The sequence below is a fragment of the Lathamus discolor genome, chromosome 5, assembly GCF_037157495.1.
Source record: "Lathamus discolor isolate bLatDis1 chromosome 5, bLatDis1.hap1, whole genome shotgun sequence".
NCBI classification, from domain to species: Eukaryota; Metazoa; Chordata; class Aves; order Psittaciformes; family Psittacidae; genus Lathamus; species Lathamus discolor.
This window is the reverse complement of record NC_088888.1, coordinates 59,211,796-59,230,217: the sequence shown is the minus strand read 5'-3', so window position 1 is coordinate 59,230,217 and position 18,422 is coordinate 59,211,796. Positions and strand designations below refer to the sequence as shown.

General features: G+C 41.4%; 2 protein-coding genes across 9 annotated transcripts in view; both read left to right on the top strand.

Moving 5' to 3' along the window:
- DSE (dermatan sulfate epimerase) overlaps positions 1-4,942 on the top strand; it is a 34,255-nt gene extending 29,313 nt beyond the window's left edge. For 7 of the 8 annotated variants that reach the window (XM_065681028.1, XM_065681031.1, XM_065681027.1 and 4 more), the window contains one exon: positions 1,939-4,942. In XM_065681028.1, coding sequence (XP_065537100.1) covers positions 1,939-3,700 — 1,762 coding nt within the window. In that variant the 3' untranslated portion in view covers positions 3,701-4,942. The remainder of the gene's footprint in view (positions 1-1,938) is intronic. The other variant, XM_065681033.1, reaches the window with a different exon arrangement.
- A 7,600-nt stretch (positions 4,943-12,542) lies between these two features.
- LOC136014348 (calcium homeostasis modulator protein 6-like) lies at positions 12,543-18,121 on the top strand. Its single transcript, XM_065679125.1, has 2 exons — positions 12,543-13,152; positions 15,892-18,121. Exons 1-2 carry the CDS (start codon positions 12,619-12,621, stop codon positions 16,264-16,266), a joined length of 909 nt encoding a protein of 302 aa, XP_065535197.1. The 5' UTR covers positions 12,543-12,618; the 3' UTR covers positions 16,267-18,121.
- The last annotated feature ends 301 nt before the right edge of the window (positions 18,122-18,422 follow it).

Below are 18,422 nucleotides of genomic sequence, written 5' to 3'. Positions count from 1 at the left end.
TTAAACTTCCCCTGTTTAAGTTTTAATTTGGCTCAAAAGAACTGCTTCACTTAGCATAGATGTACAGTATATGTTGCTACAAGGAACACCTTGGTCTTGTCTTACATTTGCTTTTGCATTTTCTTTCTGTTGTCTATTGCTTTTATAGAATACACGCAGTTCCAAAACGACTGAAAACTTGTTTGCATGTATTTGGTTTGTTTGGTCTATTCTTGTTATTTTTAATCCCGTTGTGTTCTTTCATAATTAATTAGGTGAATATTTAAATCACAGTTTTCTTCTGAAAGCTATAAGTAGTAATATAAACTTTCTTTTAAAAGCTAAAGTAATGTAAGCAGTAAGGCTACTATTTGTTGCACTTGCACACTACTTCATATGTTAGGCTCAGAAAAAATATAATAGGTGATTAGATCCATATTTTCCATGTAATTTACAGCTCTGCTTACTTGTATGTCAATCTTCTAAAGGTAAGAAATGAAAAAGACCCAAAAGGCTCTAGATATACGTATAAACTCCCTTAGTTTGTGAAGACAAGTGCATTTCCAAGGAATCGGTGTAGGTCCATTTCTCTCTCTCAGAAGAAAAATATTACTGAATAGATACTGTTTTGCATTTATGATATGCATATAACAATGCATGTTTATTAGGCTCCAAGCACCCTTAATATTGTTATTTGCAAAATATAGAATCTCTCCTCTACAAACCCATTGTAACATTCTTTTCTCCTGCATCTCCATGGAAATCTGGAGAATTTATACTTATCAAATACTTTTGGATGTCAAAGAGAAAGACATTTTCCAAGAGTACATGAATCTATGAAAAGAAAAAAAGAAAAAAGAAAAAAATTATCTCAATATTCCAACAATTGCCTTTTACCTGCGCTGCAGTGTTGCTCTTGTGGTGGACATGTCCATTTGAATTAGAGTCTCAGGAAAGAGGTCTGGTTTTGGGGGAATCTCCATCAAGGAGCACTAGATACAGAGCAGGCCCCCATACTGGTTAGAATTACCCAAAGCCTTATGCAGGACATGAGCTGTGATTGTCTAGGTCCTGACAGAGGCTCCTGGTCAGCTGTAGAGAGGATGTAGAGATGAACCATCTAACAGAAATATTACTGAGCTTAATGATGATTTTGTTTATTTTGGTTGCTTAAAAACAATGCCAGAAGGTTAGGCTTTGTTTTCCATTGTTGTTTTGAGCTTTTTGATTATTAACTCCTGTAGATAAAATAAAACAAAAATTCTAAGCTTTGTAACCTTTTCTGGAATTAAAACTTCATTTTAAAACAAATGTCTTGTATCTTACAATTTACACAAGAAAGCCATGCAAGTTTTTCTTCAGCTTAGTTGGAGAAGGATACTAACATACACTAAGTGATATAAATCATAATAATTTATCCTTTAAAATGCCTGTTCATCGATCTTTAGTTTATTGCTAATTCTGTTTGGAGACTACGCACTTCTATAATCATCAACTTGGGGAAACAGGTAATCTGCTTCTCTTGGCTAAATAGTCAAAAACTAGGTGCAAATGTTGATGTGTAGTGCAAAATAAAGTGTCTGAAGCCTGGTCCTAATGTGCATTTTTAAAGATTTGTATTGCAGTCAGTAGCCTTATGATATAAGACAAAATGTAGCTAGTCTGAAATTAGTGGTACTCTTATTTTCAGACTGCAGGAGGATTGCTTGCTTTAGATGTGGAGCAGATGCTTTCAGCTATTGTTCTGTAAAAAGCACACCACAAATTTGCGTAGGGATTACTATGATAAATACCATTACAACTATATGATTAGTTCACTCAGGAAGCACATGTGTGGGCTTTATACTGTTAGCTTGCTCCTTGATGTAAATATCAAATCATTTTTTTAATTTAGTACAGGTGCTGATAATGGAATTAGTCAAGCGATTTTTAAACCCATTTTCCTTGTCTTTTTGGCAGGTATGATGCAAGTTTGCGCTCTATACCTCCACCAGACTACGGGGTTCCTAAGCTGCATTATTTTGAGGACTGGGGAGTAGTAACCTATGGAAGTGCTTTGCCAGCTGAAATCAACAGGCCTTTCCTTTCCTTCAAGTCAGGAAAGCTGGGAGGACGTGCAATATATGATATTGTTCATAAGAACAAGTACAAAGAGTGGATCAGGGGGTGGAGGAACTTTAACGCCGGCCATGAACACCCGGACCAGAACTCCTTTACTTTTGCTCCCAATGGTGTACCTTTCATAACAGAAGCCCTGTATGGGCCAAAATATACTTTTTTAAATAATGTGTTGATGTTTTCTCCTGCCATGTCCAAGAGTTGCTTCTCCCCATGGGAAGGGCAGATTACAGAAGACTGTTCCTCAAAGTGGCTTAAATATAAACATGACTTGGCTGGTGACTGTCAGGGACGAGTGGTTGCCGCCATGGAAAGAAGTGGAGTGGTATTTATCAAGGGAGAAGGAGTGGGTGCATACAATCCTAAACTGAAGCTGAGAAAATTGCAAAGAAACCTCATTCTTCTCCATCCCCAGCTTCTTTTGCTAGTGGACCAAATCCACCTAGAAGATGACAGTCCCCTGGAGGCAGCAACCAGTTTCTTCCACAATGTGGATGTGCCTTTTGAAGAAACAGTTGTTGACGATGTCCATGGGGCTTTTATTAGGCAACGTGATGGCATATATAAGATGTACTGGATGGATGACACTGGCCACAGCGAGAAAGCTACCATCACCTCAAGGATGTATCCTCGAGGCTACCCTTACAATGGGACAAACTATGTGAATGTAACAACCCTCTTGCGGCATCCCATCACGAGGGCCATTTACCTTTTCATTGGGCCCTCTGTTGATGTGCAGAGTTTCACCGTCCGTGGAGACTCCCCACAGCTGGATGTTTTCGTTACCACCAGTGAGCATGCCTATGCAGTGTACCTGTGGCCTGTTGAGGATGGGTCCCGCTCTGCCTTTGCACAGGTTATTGCAGACAGACAGAAAATTGTCTTTGACCGAGCCTCTGCCATTAGGAGCTCTGCAGTGCCAGAAGTGAAAGACTACATAGGGATTGTGGAGAGGAACCTGCAGCATTTTAAGCCTGTTTTCCAGCAGCTTGAGAAGCAGATTTTGTCTCGTGTACGTAACACGGCTAGCTTTAGGAAGACTGCTGAGCGCCTGCTGAGGTTTTCAGATAAGAGACAGACAGAGGAGGCCATTGACAGGATATTTGCAATCTCACAGAGGCAGCAGCAGCAACATGGCAGAGCAAAGAAAAACAGAAAGGTAGCCAAAGGCTACAAATTTGTTGATGCCGTTCCTGACATTTTTGCACAAATTGAGGTAAATGAAAGAAAAGTGCGACAAAAGGCACAGACTCAAGCACAAAAAGAGTTGCCTATAGATGAAGATGAGGAAATGAAAGATCTTCTGGATTTTGCAGATATTACTTATGTGAAGCACAAAGCTGGAGTGTCAATCAAAGGCCGATCAGGGCTGGCACAGATGGTGACAACTGCTCGAAGTAGTGCCCCATCAATATCAGCTTCTTATACCCGTCTCTTTCTAATCCTCAACATTGCAATTTTTTTTGTCATGTTAGCAATGCAGCTCACATATTTTCAGAAGGCCAAGAGACTGCATGGCCAAAGATGTCTGTATGCAATACTTTTAGTAGACAGCTGTATATTATTGTGGCTGTATTCTTCCTGTTCTCAGTCACAATGTTAGCAGAAGACCTCTACTAGTCGACCAGTTTATGGTCATATATGTCTATGCAAAAGCATTAACCCTAATAGGGCCAAAGTTTATCTTCTTATTTCTGAAACATTCCAAAACCAGCTGGGGGCAGGTTAATTTCAGACCAGAAGGGATGGAAGAATAGAACAAGCAATGAATATCTCAGAAAACTAAGTACTTAATAAGTACTCCTCTTTTGTGTTTTGAGTCGCGATTTGCTTCTGAGGGGATGTTATGCTTTTTTCATCAGAGTTCGGTCACGTAAAGATGTAATTAATTTTTTTTTTTATGAGGAGAGCCCTCTTACTAGATTTGTTTCTAAGGGCTTTTTTGTAGAGAACTGGGTTTGCATTTAGTGAGTTTTGTTTCAGGCTGCTGTGGATATCTCTGGACATTCTCTTAAGAAAAGGACATTCAAACACAAGTGTACGAGGCAGATCTTAGCAGTAGACTTAATTTCTCACTGCCAAAGCAAAGAATGCTTCAATATGGGACACTCCTGTATAATTATTGCAGACTCTTACATCATGTCATCTCTTCCATGCTTTACTATCTGGGACGGTGGGAAAAGGCAGTCGTGTCAGTACTTGCCTGGTGAAAGGCACAACAGTAGTAGGCAGTAGCAGAAGGCAAATATATGGCTAACTCAAAGTATAAAGGAACAAAATTCTCAGGAAAAAAAACTTTTCTCTTTCAATGAATTGTAGACTGTAGAAGGATAAATGCTGTAGGGTCTGTTCTCAATTTTACAAAGCAGCATTTCACAAAAGGTTTCTGTAGTTTGAAGAACATCTTAGTAGGGAAAAAAATGTCCTAGATCACTGCCCTTCAATATGCAATTGTAAAAATACAAACAAAAACCAAAGCGATCCTGTGGTAACCTCAGCAATTGCAGTATGGAAAAAGAGGTATTAAGGAAGTATTTAATGTCTTTTTGCTGTTCACATGACTAAAACCAGAAGACAGTTAAAATTGTGTGAACAGCATGTTCTCTCTAAAGCACCAGTAAGGGTTCTGCAAGCTCTTAGCGGCCCCGGGTAAATTATTTGGGTATTAGTGGTAAATAGAATCATTTGACATCTCCACATATATCCCCTTCTGTTCATTAAACTGATTTAAAAAAACATAAGTATTTGAGAGAATGGAAGCTGTATGGAACTGGGGTGTATCTGTATGTCTTTACAGAAAAACAATCTTCCAGTACATTTGCTAAATAAAAACATTATAATTGTCTTTGTGGTTCTTTGATTAAAACATTTTCCATCTACTGAGCCAGTTCTGAGCACTGTATTCACATACATAAGCCCTACTCCAGGTTCCGATGCCTGCATTTATCTAATGAAATTTGGTACATTTAGTTTGAGCAAAGACTTAGAACCCTGGTTAATATCTGATCTATGCAGTCAGTGGAGAAAGAGAGCCTTCAGATAGCTATTCAGTCCACCTGAGACCTTGAATCATCTTTTCCCTAATTGCGAAAGGCATGTAGGGTGGCTAATCATCAATTACATATCACCCACTTGATTGCTTAAGGTGAAGGGAGCTGAGCCTGTGAAGGGTCACCCAGTATAGCTCTTATGTTTGTAGTCATGCCTACTGAAAGTGTGACTAGATTGTGACAGGCTGTGTATCACTGGGAAGCTCCTTGTTTCTGCCTTTGCACTGTGATGACATGAAGACAGGCAGAAATAGCAGTGGGTTATGTTCAAAGACACTGTTGCTTAGTTTTTTAATATTAGGTAATACTAATTTTGAAATAGGTAATATTATTGTCAATGGAATACCAAGATGCAAGTACTATTGCAGTCTTGTATGGCCAGGCACATCCTTCCACTGGCAGCCAGTGCCATAAAATTGCCCCAGGATAATTCAAAGAGTTATTATGCATTATAAGCAAATTATCTATGCTTGTGTATCTGTGTCCTCTTTGAGGACAAAGGAAAATAGAGCTGTGGTAGCTTTTAGCCTTTATCAGGCTAATGTCAACAGTAGAGTTAATACAAATACTTCACTTTATTTAACATCTATGCACATTTACACTGTGTCTATTTGCTATTGCTTTGAGCAATCAGCTGTAGAAAACCAGCCTATAGTCTAGAAAGCTTTTGAGAAATACCTGCATTTCTTGGTCTGCTTCATAATGTGGCATCTGAATTCTAGTATGGGATTTGTGTAGTTATCAAATGAAACTGCAGAATTATAGATATTAGAAAGTGAGGTGTGGTCATGCACATTAGGTCTCATTTACACTACACTTCCTTGCACTATTTTAGCATTGAAAAAGGAAAAAGGTGGCTGCAAGAGCTGCCCCTACTCACAGCCAGGTCTTAAAACAGCTTTTAAAGCAGGCCAGCATTCAGATGAATAATGTACATGTGGTGATGGGGTGAAGGGAAATGAAATGTCTGAACCAGTCTGTTGTCCTGAATGGGAGACCAGACCCATTTCAGCATGAAGTTGGAATCCAAGTGTTTTCCAGCCTGTGCTTGCACCTTCATACTTTTCTGTTACAGATTTATGAGTTTCTTACATATGACTGTCATTACTGGCCATTCTGAATTGCACTTAGATAGATGTAACTTCAATTCAGATAGGGCAACTAAAGTTTATTTCAACTAGCGATGAAGCTGTAATTGTGCTGAGTGTATTTCATATGCAGTATTAATCTTGTGTACTTTCTGACTTACTCTTTTCCAGGCCAGAGCCCTTAAAAAGTCCCTCTCCAATGGTTGCGCTTTGTTTCCATTCTTTGCTGCCATTCTTCATGTCTCTCTCATTTCAAATTTGAAGTAAATGGAAGGATAGATGGTTCTATGCCATCAGCAACCAGCAACCCAGGCTGCTGGGTAGAAGTCTCTGTCACAAGGAAGAAGCAGTTCAAGCCCTCAGGTGGCAGCATACACTGAAAAATCTTTGAGCTGCCCTTGCTTTACTAGAAAGTGCAGTGAGGAAGAGCAGGTAATAAGGGTCAGCTCAGATAGCCATACTGACTGGTGGGAGGGCTGGAGGTGGTTCGTGTTCCTCAATCCTTGCTGACACACGGGAGGATGCTGTCCATGTTTTTGTGTCCTTTGTCTGAAATACAGGAGAGAAGCAGGCTCAGTGAGCTTTATGTCCATGGCAGAGGCACTTAGCACTAGTTTCATCTTTCTTGGGTATACTCAACAACTATTGAAATGTGTCTGTATGGTACTCAGTAGTGAAGTTAACTTTCATTCCCTATTTTAAATGGAGTTACAACACTGAACTGTTTCTGGCACATGCCTCTGCTACCATTCTTATTCTCCTTTTTGGTTTCTAAAAATGGTAATATTCTGCATCTCCAGCTGCAGAAAAAGATGGCTATCCTGTAATTGGGTGTATGTGGATAGGTTCCTGTAGTCATCTGAGACACCACTGACTTAATTCAATTTCTGTTCAATAGCTGATGTTCAGTCATGCATGCTTCATTTCAGGGCTGCAGTCTTAGTTAGTCAGAAGTTAGTTCAGTGTATTCTGAACAAACTGAATGGAAATTCAGCCCATAGGTAGCTGTGTATGTGTCGGAGGGTGAAACCTAGTTCTTAGATTTTCAATGATTGAGTACAGCTAAAAATCGGCTATGTATGTTACATACATCATTGTAACTAAGGAAGCAAAGGGAATGGAGCACATATTACCTCATTTTTTTAAACTTGTGAGATCAAAGCTTATTCTGAAGGATTATATGTCTGAAATACATCAAATTCTTCTCTTGGCCTACGTACTTTCCTCTGATGAAAAGTTTTTCTTCATATTTGAAAGCATATAGTGGTTGGAAAATAGTTGTATTTCTGCACTGGGACATTTTCCCCCATTGGAGGTGGGGGAAAGAGGCATACTACCATGAACTGCAGAACTAGTTAATTAGTTAAAGTTTAAAAAGAGGTAGAAGGATTAATTGAATGATAAGTACAGAGCATAGTTTGTAGCGTATGATCAGACAGCATGAAGACACACACAAAAAAGGTGTGGAACAGAATAAAATCCCAGCTATTCAGCAATTCCAAGACAGCAAGATATGATGGCATAACCTGAAGAAAGCAAGAACACGTAGAATGCAAAACATTTGTAATAAAGTATAGACATATTTGGGGCTTAACATGCAAAAGAAATTTGCAAAGTAATTTTATGGCATTTCATTTTCCATAGTAAGTGAGAAAGATTGAGCTTTGTTTTCTTAGAACTGACTAGTTGTTTACCCAGGGTGATATACCTGATTTCAGATGGGTTAACTCTATAATCTGCCTCACTAAGGCTCCTTAATTTCATCATAAAACCTGACAACCTCTACCTTTCTAACCCTAGGAAAATATCATATATTTTCTTACAAATTCAGCAAATATTTTTCACTTAATCCACAACCAACACTTTTAAGAATCACGCAGACTTATTTATGGCATGCGTAGATTGAAGATTAGTCTAGATTGACCAGTAAAGCCCTCACACTGCTGGTTGCTGTGGGACACTTGGGCTGGGTTACAGAACCCTCCCTGTTCAGGAATGAGACCTGTAGTAGACCTGTAGTGTTAAAAGAGCAGCAGTAAATTATAGCAAGAGGAAAAACAGTGCAGTTGGCTTGTGTGACTGCACCACAGCTCACCCATCAGAGCCTCCTTCAGAGCTACAGTTGGTTTTGCAGACCTGATTCCTTCCTCCCCATTAAAACCTGCTTTCAGCCAAAACTGCAAATAAATGTAATGCCCTAAAATAGCAGTATAATGTACACAAATGCTTGTAAGCTGTACGTGCACAGTCACAGTGCTATTTCTTAGGCTGCTGCTCTGCTAAGTGTTAGTACTACTAATAATTTATGTGGTGCCACTGAGCTGTGTGACACTTCACAAACACGTGAAAAGACTGGTTCAACCATACAGTTGGAACAACTCCCTCGGTTTCACGAACTGAGGTAAGGGGCCTCCAGAGGAGGTCAGTCCACCTCGAAGGTAGGTGCAGATCTGCTTGCGGACAGCATGCCCACTAGTTGAGTACTGATTTCAGCTGGAATGAGACAAAAGGTGTTACAAGAATTTTCCTAGAATAAAATGACTTTTCTGTATGTTCTTCTGAACAGGGCACAGAGAAATGCAGCTTACAGCTCTTTCACTTGAGCAAGCAAATGCAGTTGTTATAAAACCAGTGCTGAGGTGCTCTTTTCTATTGCATCCACAGATGCATAAGGTTTTAAAGTAATAGTGTGAAGAGGAAGCTGAGCTTAATAAGAATAATTGCAGGAATTTGGGACAGGATGGGCCTTGGTCAGAGCTGCTAGAAAGAGAATGATTTGTAGAAAAACAAAACCTGCCTTTTGCTATCCCAAACAAATAGCGGATGTCTCCCAGCAATAAAATAGCCGATTGTAAGGACTTACTAACACGACTAAACCAAGATCTACTCAACAGGTATTGGCAAAGCCCCCAGGCATGCATACACACAGACACACAGGCTGCATTTAAGACCAGTATTCTGCATTTGATACAACCACAGAACTAGTTAGACAACAGCTTTTTCCACACAGAAAATGCTTGAAAGTCATTCAGCTGCAAATGAAAGGATAGAAATGAAAACATTAAGGAGAAACTTGATTAAATATTAAACAAGTCAGTTTGGGTTCAGCTGATCCTTTCATTTTAATAAAGTATATTTCAAAATCAAAAGATGTTTCAAATAACAAAAATAGTCATTCTGTTCTAAAAATGTTCATGTTTTTCATTCTGACATCGTTTTCATCTCCCTTGGAAGGCATGACATTTAGTGCAAATCAAGGCAAAACCAACCATTAAATTGGAATTCTGTGTTCTTTAACAAAATACTGTTTTTCTGAAGACTTTCCAGTTAATGCTTTACAGCTGTTGCAGCAAGACAAGTGTTAATTTAGATGGCAAGAAAGAGCTGCCCTGGGGCAGCAGTGCTCTGAGGTGAAGTGTCAAAAGCAGCTAGGTGTAGAGCTCCGCACCCCCTGCCCTTCCAGTTCCTCCTGCGCAGGGCATCCTCCAGCCCCCAGGTCCAGAAGCTGCCCAAAGGCTAGGCTCACCCCAGCCATTGCTGAGACCCACTCAGGTCCTAGCACAGCTACTCCCCCACTTACCAACCAGGGTGGTCTATTTTCTCTCTCCCACCTCTTCCTGTGAGTATTTACTGGAAATGTGTTTGCTTGAAGTGGAGGGTTAATCCTTTTCCGCACAGAGTTCCCCTCCCTTTTTCCAGGAAGCTTCATCCTGAAATCATACTTTATTACAGATAAATAAAACACTGCTAAAATTAGGCTCAGAAAGAGAAGTAGCAGGGTTTCTTGGCTGTACTCCTTCCCCAAGCCATTGTGTTTCCACCATACTTGGTTCCTGCAGCCATGGGAGCGATAGAGGCAGCATCACATCTTGCTATCTTGCCTGAAGGAGCCAATACTAAAATCAGGATGGCCCACCTGAAGGGAATGTTTGTCTGAGCCTGAGATGAGGATCTAGCTCTATGCCATGATAATGCTCAGGAAGGATCAGTGCAGTATAAGTTACAGCATTTGAAATCTATCAGGATTATTATAGTCCTGATAGAATTGTAGAATCATAGAATAGTTATGGTTGGAAAGGACCTTAAGATCATCTAGTTCTAACCCCCCTGTCATGGCCAGGGACCCCTCACACTAAACCATGTCACTCAAGGCTCTATCCAACCTGGCCTTTAACACCAGGGATGGAGCGTTCACAACTTCCCTGGGCAACACATTCCAGCGCTTCACCACCCTCACAGTAAAGAACTTCCTCCTTATATCTAATCTAAATTTCCCCTGTTTAAGTTTTAACCCATTACCCCTTGTCCTGTCACTGCAGTCCCTGACGAAGAGTCCCTCTCCAGCATCCCTATTGACCCCCTTCAGGTACTGGAAGGCTGCTATGAGGTCTCCACGCAGCCTTCTCTTCTCCAGGCTGAACAGACCCAACTTTCTCTTCCTGTCTTCATACGGGAGGTGCTCCAGTCCCCTGATCATCCTCATGGCCCTCCTCTGGACTTGTTCCAGCAGTTCCATGTCCTTTTTATGTTGAGGACACCAGAACTGCACACAATACTCCAGGTGAGGTCTCACGAGAGCAGAGTAGAGGGGCAGGATCACCTCCTTCGACCTGCTGGTCACGCTCCTTTTGATGCAACCCAGGATACGGTTGGCTTTCTGGGCTGCGAGCGCACACTGAAGCCGGCTCATGTTCATTTTCTCATTGACCAGCACCCCCAAGTCCTTCTCCGCAGGGCTGCTCTGAATCTCTTCTCTGCCCAACCTGTAGCTGTGCCTGGGATTGCTCCCACCCAGGTGCAGGACCTTGCACTTGGCACGTTTGAACTTCATAAGGTTGGAATCAGCCCACCTCACAAGTGTGTCAAGGTCCCTCTGGATGGCATCCCTTCCCTCCAGCATATCAACCGAACCACACAGCTTGGTGTCATCGGCAAACTTGCTGAGGGCACACTCAATCCCACTGTCCATGTCACTGACAAAGATGTTGAACAAGACCGGTCCTAACACCGACCTGTGCGGGACACCACTCGTTACTGGTCTCCAGCCAGACACTGAGCCATTGACCACAACTCTTTGTGTGTGACCATCCAGCCAGTTCTTTATCCACCAAGTGGTCCACCCATCAAATTGATGTCAAATTGACGCACCCAGTCAGTTCAGAGAGCTCCTGGTTCATGCAAGAGGCAGGTGATTTTGACTCTAAAATCCCAGGTAAGTGGCAGAGAAGATGACGGTGACCACCGGCTCCCAGTCCAGCTGCACATCTGTGCGTTACTAAGTATGTGATGATAGCAAACTACCACACTGCCTACACCACCTCAGAGAACTTCAGCTACATGGCTGCAAGCAAGTAACAACACTTCAACTGCCTTAATTCTGAGTGCCAGTGCACCTCATCTAGATTTAGACATGGCAAACTTTAGCTAGGAGCTCCCCCCCGTGCATGTTTGAAACCCATTGACTCTGAGAGCAAATATTTCTCAGGCAGCCCAGCCTTCCAAGCCCAGGAATCCCTTCCAGATATTTGTTGTACATTATGCAAGCCTTCCACTTCATGCCATCTGCTTAGTTTCTGATGATTCTGGGTGGGATTTTTCTTCTGGGCCACAAAGCTGTCACTACGTGCTATGGAGGAGGGAGCCCAAAGTCAGATTCCTGGCAAATGGCACTCTGGTAGCTGGAGTTTCAGCAGAAACTACTTGCTGTGTGCACTGACTAATTTGCTCTAACTACTTTAAAAATATTAACTGCTTAGCTTGAGAAATTAACATGGTTATAGTTGACTTTCCTTCCTTAAGAGAACAAGACATACTGTATCACTAATAATAAGGTAGGATAAAAAAAAAAATTGTGCACAGTTCTGGGTGGTTTTCTTACATTTTATTCCCACGGAGTCTGTTGCATCACTGAAAATCTTCACTAAAAGATGATAACGTTTAATCCATTGCTAGTTACAATGCATGGTGTGGAGAAATACAAACTATTTTAATAGAAACAAAGACAAATCTTTCTTGTTTTGATGTTGATTACTTGGGGGGGGGGGGGGTGTTCCACTGTTGTCTCCACTTAGAATCATAGAATCACGGAATCATGGAATGGTTACGGTTGGAAAGGACCTGTAGCTGTATCTGGGATTGCCCCAACCCAGGTGTAGGACCTTGCACTTCAGTTTGTCAAACTTCATGATCCTGACAGTGTGCAGTGAGCCTTTTCTGTTTCCTCTGAAAGCTGCTTCATGACTCATTGCACCACCACATCACCACTGCCAACAGAAAGTGACAGCTCTGCAAGCTTCTCTAAACTGGGGTTGGCTTCAGGATGGCTTTATCTTTCCGTTTTCTGACCGACATTTCACTCTCCTCAGAATAAAGTAAGGCAGAAAATGGACGCTTTACACAGGGTGCTGGATTTCTGCATCCGCCACCAGACCATTCTGGGTTACAGCATTGTGTCCCTGCTGACAGCTGCTATTGAGTACATCTTCTTGGCTGTGGTGTTCAAGTGCCCCTGCAATTCTGGGAACATGCTGTATGGCTCTGTCTTCCTCCTAGTGCCTCCCTTCATCCTCTTCCTGCTCGGCTACATGATGAACTCCAGGATGTGGCGCCTGCTGACTGGCATCTGCACTCCGGAGAAGAGCTGCAGCTGCAGCCCCTGGGGAACCTGTGCTGACTGCTTCTGTGTGTTGCTACAGGTGACAGCCAGAGCTGTAGTGGCCCCCCTCACCTGGCTCGCAGTGGCCCTACTCAGAGCCAGCTTCTATGAGTGCATGGCCAGTGGGAGCAGCCTGATAAAGAACCTCATGTGTAAAGATAAAGGAGCAGAGTGCCACGAGATGCTGGTCAAAATACCCTGTGATGAGAAATTATCAGAGAAGATATCAAGTGAATTCCTCAGCCTTCAGGCACAGTCCCAGGTAAAGCCTTGCCACTCTGCTCTTTATCCGATGAGCTTCAACCCTGGCCTCTTAATGTGTGGTGTACACTGTCCCCTCTCTCACACTGTATAATTATTAAAGGCACACAATTTGCAAAAAAAAAAAAAAACGCTACCAGAAAAGTAATAAGTGTGTATTTGTGCTATTTACTGGTTTCTTATGTTTGCATGGCAGTTGTTTGGCACTGCAGTTTACAAAACCTCTTTCAAAGCTGGTCAGGCAACGAGTCTAGACACCAGAACTTTGCACAGCAAGTTTTCTCATTTAACTTAGGCATGGTGCCAGTTCTTCTCTTTTTCCACTTCTCTAAATACCTCAAACTTCTGTAAGCATTCGTTAGCTGAGGGGAAGATGAAGTCACAAATAAAGAGGAAGCTTATGTCTCCTTGAAACAGACAACTGCCAAGTGAAACAAATGACAGCTTGACTACAGATTTCAATGCTTGAACATATTAATAATTTCCTAGAATAGTTAAAACAGGTACTTATCCTGTTAGTGTTCTTGTGCTGAAGGCAAGCTGCATGATCAAAAAAATAGCACTTGTGGGTGGAATTATTTGTTTGAAATGAAATGAAACCCCCAAATTTTGGCAGCACTCCAGTCTAATTTCTAGGGGTTTTTGGTCATTATCTAGTAGAAAAATCAGGTTTTGTCAGTTTTTCTCATGAAAACATTAAGGCTAGTTCCTGGAGTTGAGTTTGTAAGAGATTCTAAGTATTTGGATTTTTATAAGTTCCTGTTTGGTACAAAAGCTTATTAAGACAATAAAAATTTTTACATTAAAAAAGCCAACAAAAAAAAAAAAAAAAACCAAAAAAACAACCCAAAACCAATAAAAGTGTTTACATTACCATATTTAGCATGTTTCTCCTCCAAGAAAGAGGTGGGAAAGGGGCAAACTCTATATGATGGAATTCAGAAAGGAGCAAAATCAAGGAAGACTGACTGTAACTGGTGCTACAATGAAATCTAAAAGAAACCAGTCAAAAAACCCCAGAAAAAATATGACACCACTTTTATTAGTGACCAATATTTTTAATATCTGATCTACTTCCAATAAAATTAAGAATGAACAAGAGCACAACTCACTTTTCTTTAGCACTTAATGTTTTTCTCTTGAAAAAAAAGCCTGAGGTGAAAGTGGATGCCTGGAGCTTCCAGCTAAGTACCACTGGGTACTGGAGGGACTAGCATCTTCTAGGACACCCACTTTAGGTGGGGCCTCTGAGACTTACCTAGGGATGTTGAACTCATGCATGAAACAAGAATGAATTCCCATATTTGATAGTCAAATCCATGTCCTGCATACAAGCACACAGGACACAAGCCTGTTTTTTACAGGCTCAGATAGGAGGGAGAGCAGTTACTTTCCAAGAGCAGATAAAACACAGTCAGCAGGTGTAGTTCACAGCACCAGAGGTGAACGGAGTGATTCTACACCCTTTATACTGTAAATCTGACTACAACTGCAGAAACTGCTGGTCAGTATCTTGCCTTTAAGGTTAAGAAAGCTGGATATAAATGAGGAAAGAACTTCACCTTCTCTTTTTTTGGTATTCATCCTCAATCCAACAACCAGCTCAACCATCCTCAATCCAACAACCAGCTCAACCATCCTCAATCCAACCACCCTTTGAAAGGCTAGCTGAACTGTGTGCATGGGATCACAGAATCACAGAATCACAGAATCACAGAATCCCAAGGGTTGGAAGGGACCTCAAAAGATCATCTAGTCCAACCCCCCCACAAGAGCAGGGTAACCTACAGTACATCACACAGGAACTTGTCCAGGCGGGCCTTGAATATCTCCAGTGTAGGAGACTCCACAACCCCCCTGGGCAACCTGTTCCAGTGCTCTGTCACTCTTACAGTAAAGAAGTTCTTCCTGATGTTAACGTGGAACTTCCTATGCTCCAGTTTACACCCATTGCCCCTTGTCCTATCACTGGATATCACTGAAAAAAGCCTAGCTCCATCATCCTGACACCTACCCTTTACATATTTGTAAACATTGATGAGGTCACCCCTCAGTCTCCTCTTCTCCAAGCTAAAGAGACCCAGCTCCCTCAGCCTCTCCTCATAAGGGAGATGTTCCACTCCCCTAATCATCTTTGTGGCTCTGCGCTGGACTCCTTCAAGCAATTCCCTGTCCTTCTTGAACAGAGGGGCCCAGAACTGGACGCAATATTCCAGATGTGGCCTCACCAAGGCTGAGTAGAGGGGGAGGAGAACCTCTCTTGACCTACTAACCACTCCCTTTCTAATGCACCCTAAGATGCCATTTGCCTTCTTGGCCGCAAGAGCACATTGCTGGCTCATGGTCATCCTCCTATCCACCAGGACCCCCAGGTCCCTTTCCCCTTCACTACTTTCCAGCAGGTCAACCCCCAACCTGTACTGGTACATGGGGTTGTTCTTCCCCAGATGCAAGACTCTACACTTGCCCTTGTTAAATTTCATCAAGTTTCTCCCCGCCCAACTCTCCAGCCTGTCCAGGTCTCGCTGAATGGCAGCACAGTCCTCTGGTGTGTCAGCCACTCCTCCCAGTTTTGTGTCATCAGCAAACTTGCTGATCCCCTCTTTCCTCAGCAAGCAGGCTGTTACGGGCACTCCAGGGTGGTTTTGCTGACACTTTTCATGTCCGCTTCAATGTTAATTTCTATACTCCTATATATGACTGTGCAAAACCACCATTATTAACTCATCTGTTTTCCCAGCTGATAGGATGGTTCCTGATGACCGCCATCATGACTGTGGCACTGATTGCGAAGTGTATCAGACGCTGCTGCTCCCCATTTAGCTATCTGCAGCTCAAGTTCTGGAAAGCCTACTCAAAAAACGAATGCGAGCTCTTTGAGGCCAAGGCTAAAGAGCATGCAAGCAAGCTGTCAGAAAGAAATGTGAATTGCTTTTTTGAAGCCACTGACCCAGCACCATTTCAGACCCCCAGCAATGAAGACTGGCAGAAGATTTCATTTTTGTATGCTTTTAATTCTCAAGAGCAGCATTACAGCATGCTACACAAGTATATTAACACAAACAGAGGCAGCGACATCACACTTGGGAAAGGAGATCAGAATCCCACTGTTTAAGGATTTGTGAATGAAACAATTGCAAGTCAATCAGGGTTTTAATGAAATAAATCCTTTGCAATACTGGCAATCTTTCAGCCCTACTGATATGAGTCTTATTCTGTGCTCTTATTGAAATCTCCGCAAATTGTATGTAAAAGCTAATAGTTCTAACCCTCAGCAGATTTGTTTAAAAACACACTTTACTACATTTGCTTAAGTACATTTAAATAAATACATCTGTCATGATGGGAGTTCTCATATGTTGTTCATTAAGAACTTCATGTGCAAAATAATCATCATCCACAAAGATGTCAGCATGTCAAATTATTACCAAACATCTTGGGGGCATTTGGCAGCTGGACTGACAGTACCAAACCTTTGTACTTGGCAGTATCAAAAAGACAAAATGGAATGGAAGTTTTGATGAGAAATTCATCTTAGTTTATTAGCTCTCACTTGACAATGTATCTTTCGTGGGAGCTTAGCGCAAGCTCTAGACTAAAATACTTACTTTCAGTCAATTGGTTTCTCAAGGCAAGGACTGTATTTCTTAAAACCTGGGAAGCAATCAGCATTTTGGAACTACCTGTGCATGTCAAAGGAATCCATCAGAATGATTATCAGCTGCTTATACTTTCTACAGATGAGCCAAAGAATTCCAGCCAGTTCAGTTTTTCTCTGAAAAGCTGTTTGTTTAGAGAGCACTCTAGAGGCGAGTCTGGGCTCTTCCCAGAAATCTCTTTCTAGATAGTAAACTCTAACTTGGAAGCTATTCAGACAGACAGAGAGAAATACCATTAAGTTGTTTGTTACAGACATTTTCCAAAGAAGGAGGAAAGAAAGCAAGAGCCTATTTTTACTAGCTGAATGTAACTTGCTTGGAAGCTTGATTCTTCTTATAAACTGAAAATATAACACATAAAAGGAAAACAAGATTGTCATGGTTTAAAGATTCTCTATGTAAAAAACAATTTTAAAAAGCATTCATTTTGTCACAGAGTCAGTGACTTGCTCAGTGCTCTTTCCCTTCCAAGAAACCTGATATCACAATAACATGTATCCAACTTGTTACTTGTGCCTCCAGAAAGTATAGTTCAGATAAAAATGTTCCATTTTACCTCTCCTATTGAAGAGTTCATCTGTTCATTGACATCTAAGGAAAGGTAAATCTACTGCAGAATATCATACATAGGAAAGAAACAATGTTCCGGTCCCACTGCAGTCAGTGCCAAAATGTTCCTTGTCGCAGCAGGGCCAAGGGTTTACCTTAGAGGTATAATAAAGTACTTCAGGATAGACCTAAAAGCCTGCAGGAACAGACTGTGCCTTATTTCATCTCCTAATGAGAAACTCTAGTGTAAACACCCTCAGAATTCATGTTAATCCTCTCAGCTGCATCTGGGTGGGGAGTTGCCACTTCCTAATCACAGTAGCAACTGCCAGGGTCTCGTAAACAAAGCTGCCTTGGCTTTCCAGGGGAGACCCAGAGCCAGCCTTTCTAATAGAAATCTGCTAAGATACAAAATAGTGAACTGTTAGCAAGTTTTAAAGGTTAAGTTCCCATACGCTTATTTGATCAATTGTATACTAGTTGCTGTGTGCTGCAAGAATATGTATCAAAGCATAATACACTAAGCTATTGTATATGTAGCCGATTATAATACAGCAAGCTATTGAAAATGTATCCAATTATACTACAGCAAGCTATCCTATATGTATCCAAATATACAGCGAGCTATTGTATGTGTAGCCGTAGTTGCTGTGTGTTACAAGAATATGTATCCAATCATAATACACCAAGCTATTGTAAGCAGATGCAGACAACAGTATAAAAAGGATAGATGCTTTGTAATAAACGGCTTTTGTCTGATCACATTGATCTCTGACTGAGTCCATAATTTTTCTGTGGCAGAAATCAGTAAGTCTTCAAATGGGATTCCATAAATATCTTCAAGTTTGATGGCAATGTTGGCAGTCTATTTTTCCCAGATAAAGTGACTTTTGGGAGACGGCAAATACTATGTATAAGGATAGAAGCAGGTATTTACATATTGGTTTTGTATGCACTCATGTTCACATTTTTATTTTTTTCTTACCTTCATGTAACACTCATATCTTCTGTATGTAATTACATTTGTAATGAAAGAAACTAGAGATAAGCTTAGCACATCTGT

What these genes read in the sequence shown, in the direction of transcription:
- LOC136014348 (XM_065679125.1), top strand. Translation starts at nt 12,619, where the DNA reads ATGGACGCTTTACACAGGGTGCTGGATTTCTGCATCCGCCACCAGACC. An exon ending in GCCTTCAGGCACAGTCCCAG is followed by an intron (nt 13,153 to 15,891) that starts GTAAAGCCTTGC and finishes CTGTTTTCCCAG; the next exon opens with CTGATAGGATGGTTCCTGAT.